The sequence below is a fragment of the Acanthaster planci genome, linkage group LG09 (assembly GCF_054643075.1).
Source record: "Acanthaster planci isolate LZ-2023a linkage group LG09, COTS_SCS, whole genome shotgun sequence".
In the NCBI taxonomy this organism is placed as follows: domain Eukaryota; kingdom Metazoa; phylum Echinodermata; class Asteroidea; order Valvatida; family Acanthasteridae; genus Acanthaster; species Acanthaster planci.
The window spans coordinates 19,264,710-19,272,117 of NC_141785.1; the positions used below are offsets into that span (position 1 = coordinate 19,264,710).

Genomic DNA, 7,408 nt, shown 5'->3' on the forward strand with positions numbered 1-7,408 from the left:
TGAAGGGAGATGCTTCCATTTTTGCCACAAATTCTTTCATTCACTTCCTCATATCAAAATGGCTAAAGCACACACCCCAATACAACTTATGTTCTCTACTCAATGAAAAAAAATCGGTTTTTAAATTCTTTTCTCTTTTCAAAGCTGGGCAGACAGAACATCTGACAGCAAACACAAAGTACTGACAATTTCTTTGCCATCTTTTGGTCTTAGACCTGATTTTTGTATTTAAACCAGTTTCACCTGGTTCAATCAGGATTATAATTTGCAGCTTCCCTCCATTTAGAGAAATGCAAAATCAGCAGACCACCAGTATGCAAATTGCTCTGCCCATCTTATTAAGAAATTGGTGAATTCTGACACGGTTCCAACCAACCATCATTTGATCCCTCACTTGGTGAGCCGTCTGCCCCTTGTGGGAAGTAAGGATTTGGCAGTGAAGCATCGAGAAGCAGGAGGAACTGGCGCGAGGTCAGGAACAAAGGGAACTGTGCCTGGTGAGCATCCTGAAGGCGGGGAGGGATGGACCTGTTCAGCTGGGCCACAGGCTCAGCGGCAAACGGGCAGCCGCGGGCCATGTTGCAGAAGCTTCGCTGCACTGCATCGCGCAACTTCTGGTTCTTGGTGATGAAGATCTGGTGGAGGTGATCAATGTATGAGGAGTCGGAGGAACCTAGTGGAGAGGCAAGCTCACTGGATTCAGATGCTTCTACACGTATACAAAACAAAGGAAAGAACTCAATTCCACAAAAATCTCTATCATTTGTGGAAGTAAGAAATGAACCTGCAAGTACCATAATTCACGAGCGATCTATTCTTTCTTTCAAAGACTATTTCAGATGTGGTTACCTTTGACTCCTTCTGCTTCATCTAGATGCATGAATGCACAATCCCTGGGAATCCATGGTTCCTTAATTTCAGACGCTTTCTGCCAGTATTTGACAAATTTTGTCCACATACGATAGAGACAGCACGTCGTTTTACCTATATCACAAACAAATTAAGTGTCATAACTTGAAGTAACCAGGATGCAAACCTTATGTTTTGTTTCAGGTTTTTTAATACAGGAATATCAAATAAGGTAGACACTTCTGCTTGGGAATGGATACATTCCAAAATAAATCAGACCAGTCCTACAGAACGGAATGCTCCTTTGCTAGCATCCAGTCTTCCTATTGTCTTGATAAGTAGGTCAGATTTATCGAATGTTCGGACTAGCCAAGCAGGACGACCAGTGTTGAAGTTAATTCTCAGTGTACGAAATTCTGTTCTGATATTGAAAGCCATAGATTGTCAATGATCTTACGACAGCCCTTTTTGTATTTCCCTTGTTTTTCTTCTCTATATCAGTCAGGGAGCTGTTTCTGTTATACCTGTTCCACTTCGTCCCAGCAGCAAGATGGAGGACGTTGGCCTGGGCTGTAGGTTGATAATGCCATGCTCCAGCTCGGTTACTTGGAAAGGAAACTCCACCTCAACATGACTGTCGTTTAGCACAGCACTGACCAGCATGGATGTGAAGGAATAGAACTTCATGATTTGGTGCTCATCCTTATTTGGCAATGCAGGAGGATACCACTGCAGAGAAGTCTTGTCACCATCCCTATCCTGAGAGGAGGGAACCTCCCTGAAGCAAGTAGGGAGGCGCAGGTTGGTGTCTCTGACACCCCCTGGAATTCAAGTCAGAACGAGAAGAAATATTCATCTGACACCGGGAACGCTTTGAGTGGTACATGAGGAACACTCCCCCATATGCAAATAAGATGCTCAACAAAAACAATTCTGCTTGAATGAACAGTTTCACATTTACTGTTTTCATTGAAGGTGATAAATACATGAGTTTCTGACCTGCTGTCTTTCTTTTGCCCACTCCAATCAGAGTTTTGTGGATTTTACATTCCCTGCCACGCTTCACTGCCTGTACAATGTTGTCCATGGCATGAGTGACCTTTGAGTGGTCGAGTACTATCTCCCATACGCGAATAACCTCCGAGTAGTAAGCTCCATTGAGTTCTGCATCTGTAGATTGAGGAAGCATCTAAAAATGAATTCTAGGCCCAGAGCAAAAACTTTTTCTGTTGGGAATGGACTCTGGTAGTAGTGGCCTATATCCCGTCGACACTTGCGATGGTGTGGCTGGTGTCCAGCTGTACAGCGACTCTCTTACCCACTGATACACGTAGAGGTGGACCGACCTTGATGACCGATAGCAGAGTGCCATTGTACCCGGTCCCATGCAACTCCCTCTCATCAAGAGTTAACTTGGATTTGGAAAGTTTGTAAGTCACACTTGAGGATGTCCTGATGGCAAAGTCTTGGACGACCAGGGGGGCATGAAGCAGGGTGGCTCCCCTGGCGATGGACAACTATTCTGATGTAATACATGTGTGTGGGAACAATGCATAAAACGGTGTATGACCAACAGATCAGCACTGACATGCCATCTATTGCAGTGCACCACAAGAAGGCATCCCTCTACACAAGTACCTGGCAGTCTGTACACTTTTCATGAAGAATAATTATTAGCAATAAGTGAATAAAGACAAAATGTCAGGTTGAAAAGTTTTTCAGACTGTTTTAAAGATTCATCCTTCTAATTTCTGTAATGTTTTGTTTAAATTTGTCGTTTGGGACCATTGGAGACTTCAAGCAGTACAGTTTCAAAGTCACACCAAAAAACTTGAGTTGTCTTATCAAAAATGTAAGCCCTAGCCATGTGCAGGTACAAGCATCTGTGTAAACAGCTGCAGCATATGTTGCGACATTTGGATCACTCAAAATGTTGGTAAGAACTTTTCATCAAAATAACTTGTAAATTCACAGCACATGCCAAATAAAAAAAAATGCCGTTTTCATTTCAGGCGATAAAACTGGTAAAATCAAAAGCAATGCTGTGGTAAGATCTTGTAGAGACTGACCTGACACAAGCAGCTTCTCATACTGAGAGCTGTTGGTGATCCGACGAGAGAACACGACGGCCAACTCCCACAATATCCGGCTCGCTTTGGTCAACTTGGCCTCGTACAGCTTGATGTCACATTGCTTGGGTATGCCCTCCAAGGGCTTGCATAGATTACTGCGCCAGTCACCACTGGCTAAGGTCTGAATCTTCCGGATGGCAATCTCCTTCAAGTTGTGAGGAACTTGCTTATTTGCAAGGAGGAACTTCCAAACCTTGGACAAAAGTAATGAGGCTAGTTTTTAGTCAGGATTTTTTTGGTTCTTTTGTAGGTCTCTCAAATGTCACACATTCCTACAGACTGCCACGTGCATCTACATTTGAGACGTCAAATTTCTGTGACGCACATAAGCTCCACCATATTTTGAATATATTTGGCTCAAAACGCCCGTATGTACAGAGCATTTGCGCACTGCGCACACACCCACCTGATAACACTGGATAGGCAGTTGTAATTTTTTTTTAAAAGATGGCATGCTATGAAAGATACCAATTGTTGGCATTGTTTCCTGGAAGTTTGTATGTACTGTTCATATCCCGTGCAAATGATTCTTATGATCTGGTAAAGAATGCATGCTGATGGAAGCAGCCCTTTTTTCTATTTCATACAAAAGATTTCTACCAATGACCTGTTTGAGTTCCATGAGTACATAATACAAAAGGTGGCATGGAAGCACTTAGGCTTTTTCTAATCATGTCATGTAAGAGCCTATGCGTTGGTCGTAGGTAGGAATATAACTGTTCATGGTGAAAAACGTATGCCTGAATGTACGAATATTTTTGTAAAAGGATCCTGACTTCAAACTTGAGTGCAATGTTACGTATAATTCTCGCCAGCATGTGTCAGGCCATGTGCCAACTGCCAAAACTCTCATATGTGTATGAACAAGAGAAGTACTTTGTTACCTAGCGCAGGTGTCCTTCATAGAGCAGTAATATCACATTCCTGAACTGGTTTGTAAAAGTACAAGAATGGCTGACTGGCTTTCATTGGAATGTGCACGAAATTCAGCACCAAAAGGTAATGATTTACATTCATAGCACATGCACCCCAATCTCTCTCTCTCTCTCTAGTAGCTATGGTTGGGGAACTTGAGCATGGAATACATATAACCATTTGTAAGGGGTGAACCAGGTGTGCCTCCCCCCAACTGCCTGCACACCAAAGAATTTACAATCACTTCCATTGCATTTACATGCTAAATAAGGGCATTGCATTGCACGCTCACCTTTGACCCTCCAAGTTAAATTTGTGCCCCCCCTTCTGAAAATCCTGGATCTGCCTTTGGTAATGTTAGATTCTGAGGGCCACAGCACAAGGTAAAAATCAGAGACATGAGACAATGCTAGACACACCTGTTCTGTACATTCGACCTCCCATGCCAGATCATCAAAGACACCGGTATCAATTGCACTCCTCCCACATTGTTTACTTCGGTCCTCCTCTTTTGGGGTATTTGCATCTACCATTCAGAAAGAAGGGATGAAGAGAAACTCTGAGTCTGTCATCATCTAATCACAGTTGAGCTGCATTTAAATCTCCACCTAAGAACAATTACAAAGTCAATCAATACTCAGCTGCAAGTCATTATTTCTCAAGTCATGAGTAATTCAAAAGAATAGTGGCATTGTTCGCCTCATTTCTTAAGACCTCACTTGCGACTTGCCTCGATATCAGACTTACAACTGACTCAATGTCAAATCTATAGCTCAAAGTACTGTTTGAAGAATGGCACAACTTTGGCATGAGTGACAAGATTTTTTTGTAAATAAAGGCAACTTAGTCTTTAGTTTTCGGCCACATTGTTTGTTTTGAACATTCACCTTTCCACTCACCGTCAAGTGGCTGTTGCATCCTCCTCCCTTCCTCCCTCACCCTCTGCTGTTTTGATTTCATCACCTCCTCCCCCTGCTGCTTCTGATCTGCCATTTGCTTTCTCATTTATCCGTCTCCTGCTTTCTCTCTTCTTGAGCTTTCATTTATTCTGACTTCAATAAGTCTCTTCAGTGCTGTTCATTCAATCTATTGCACTCATCATCAGCACCAATTCTCTTTATATGAAAGGAAAACATTTAATACCACAAATATGCGCCCCTGGATACATAAATGTTACATTTCTAACAACTTTTAAAACCTTTATGGAAATAAATAAAAGCCTGAATTATTTGTTGACAATGTCTGTAAATAATGCAAGTATTTTGATCTTTTTCACAAAGAAGAGGTCAAGCAAAAATTCAGTACCTTTACTTATGAGAAGAAAGGAGAAAAGTTTGTCATCTTGCACTCTCCTCAATGACCAATCATTAAATATTACTGAGAAAAAAGATGATTTTCCTAAAAATGACAGGGTTCTTCACACGGAGAGCAAAGCATGGGATAGAGTAGGTCTATGAGAATCACGGAGTACCCTAAGTTTGCACATACAAATATTTGCACACCTAAGTTTACTTGCGTGTATCTCGCTTAACGAAAAAACACACAAAAATGCACTGATGTTAATTTATCATTAACGACTGTTTGTCAAGTTAGCTTTTTTCCCTTTGCTGTTATGCGCAACTGAAAAGCTTTTCCACTGAGTATTTGGGGAAAACTGTTAACAGAGAGTTGAATTTTACTGTAAAGGTTAAATACAATTGATAAACTGGTTGGATAAAAAACTAATAAATGATAACTGTGGGCTCACAATCCTTGTTGAATGTCAAACTCTGAATGACAATTTCAATTGACTTTTACAAACTATTGGAAGCGTTATCAAAATATGGCATCTACAAAAACTGCACCTTATACATTAACCCTAACCCTCCTCAGTCAATCCTCCAACAGGTGAAGGATTGAGGAGAGTTAGGGTTAAGATTTCTCTTGTACCCCAGTCAATTGAACTTATAACGAAGCCTGTCATTACTTTTGGGTAATTTATTTGAAAAAATAAACAAATTAAATCTAATAAGCACAATGGGGGAAAGTAAAACTATGGCAAATAAATGATTATTTCCCCTCAAACATCATCACAAAAGACCAAATAATTAACACATGAAGTTGTTCCCAATTCAAGAGGAAATGCCATTTATAGTATGTGCACGAAGCGTTCCATCATGATGTACGTTTTACTACAATCAATCTGACTCATCTGCAAATGACGGTGTTCCTGCAGCTGCAGTGATGTGCATATGTGTGGTGTTCTTCAAAATACTATTCCATGAATGATTTTAGTCAACTTTCAGTTTCAACTTTAAAAGTTCAGTCATAACAAAAAAGTTCAGTCAGTTTAAATTTACAAAACAAAATTTCAATAACTGGTAAGACAGAGTTCAATTAATGGACATCACTCATTTTCCCCTTAAGTGGCAGAAGGTGATAACACATCCTAAAATGTCAAATTTGAAATGTACTTAGAAAATAAGCTTAAGGACCAAATGTTACTAAGCATTTTTCAGACGAGCACAGGGTGTGAAGTGATGTCCATATAGGCCTAGGTCTACTCTTTCCAATCCTAAAATTGCTCCATTGCTGGGGTTTCTTAAACTAAGAAACTAAGTCTTTTCATATATCATGTGTTGAATACTCACTGATCCCCAATGGATAAAATCCGGACCTGCCCCAAAATTAACCACCACTTATCAGAGTTGTAGACTCAAGTGGCTCTACAACTGCACCTGTTAAGGTGATACCCAACCCTGTTTACTTATTTACAGCTAGATAAAATAATGCAAAACTTAACTGACTTGTACTTGGGCAAAAAGACTTGTACAATTGACTTGTGACTTGACTTTATCTGTGATCATATACCTTGTGACTTGACTTGCGACTGGTCTAAATCAAAGTTTGTGACTTGGCTAAGACTTGCAAAAGTTGACTTGTGACTTGACTTGGACTTGCAAAAATTGACTTGCTGCCACTCAACATGGAAGAAGGAACACCCAACCCGTTCTTCAGCTCTGTGCCCAGGCAGGAAATTTCTGATTGCATCATGCTTGGGCTTTGCGCGTAATCGCTCAGTAACTGTCCTGTGGTAACTTTTCCTAGTGACTGATATAACGCTCCTTGAAGGACAAGGTTGCGATGTACTTCTTGTCGAAATATTGAAGGAAGCACCTATCAAGTGTAGCGCAAAATTTCTACTACAAACACTAAACAGTATAGTACGTTTCAAAACTGTTAGCTCATGTAAATTTCTTACCTCCGGCTCCATGACTATGCAGCTACAGGGGAAACCCCTTCCCTTCCGATCCATCAATGCGTGCTTAATCCGAATCTGTTGTCTGGAGCTAGGACTACGTCTTCCCTCCGTTGAGAGGCCAGACAATGGATGTAGCCATAGCCCTGGAAGCCTTTTTCGGAGAGTGGTCACGTGAGATGAAATCGAACGGCCCCAGTCTACGTGTGGGTGCACGGGTGAATAATCAAACGCGAGTTGATATGTTTAACATTGGGAAGTGCGGATACCAGAC

General features: G+C 41.1%; 1 protein-coding gene across 7 annotated transcripts in view; it reads right to left on the reverse strand.

The window, feature by feature from the left end:
• The window catches only part of LOC110976598 (TPR and ankyrin repeat-containing protein 1-like), a 39,364-nt gene extending 32,120 nt beyond the window's left edge, over positions 1 to 7,244 (reverse strand). For 3 of the 7 annotated variants that reach the window (XM_087140789.1, XM_087140785.1, XM_087140790.1), the window contains exons 1-8: positions 7,138 to 7,244; positions 4,784 to 5,011; positions 4,316 to 4,422; positions 2,919 to 3,174; positions 1,849 to 2,019; positions 1,374 to 1,670; positions 850 to 984; positions 377 to 709 (exon numbers count right to left, since the gene is read on the reverse strand). In XM_087140789.1, coding sequence (XP_086996915.1) covers positions 377 to 709; positions 850 to 984; positions 1,374 to 1,670; positions 1,849 to 2,019; positions 2,919 to 3,174; positions 4,316 to 4,422; positions 4,784 to 4,901 — 1,417 coding nt within the window. In that variant the 5' untranslated portion in view covers positions 4,902 to 5,011; positions 7,138 to 7,244. Of the gene's footprint in view, positions 1 to 376; positions 710 to 849; positions 985 to 1,373; positions 1,671 to 1,848; positions 2,020 to 2,918; positions 3,175 to 4,315; positions 4,505 to 4,783; positions 5,012 to 6,746; positions 6,868 to 7,137 lie in introns of those variants that run through there. The other 4 variants (XM_087140787.1, XM_087140788.1, XM_087140786.1 and 1 more) reach the window with 4 other exon arrangements.
• Positions 7,245 to 7,408: the final 164 nt, after the last annotated feature.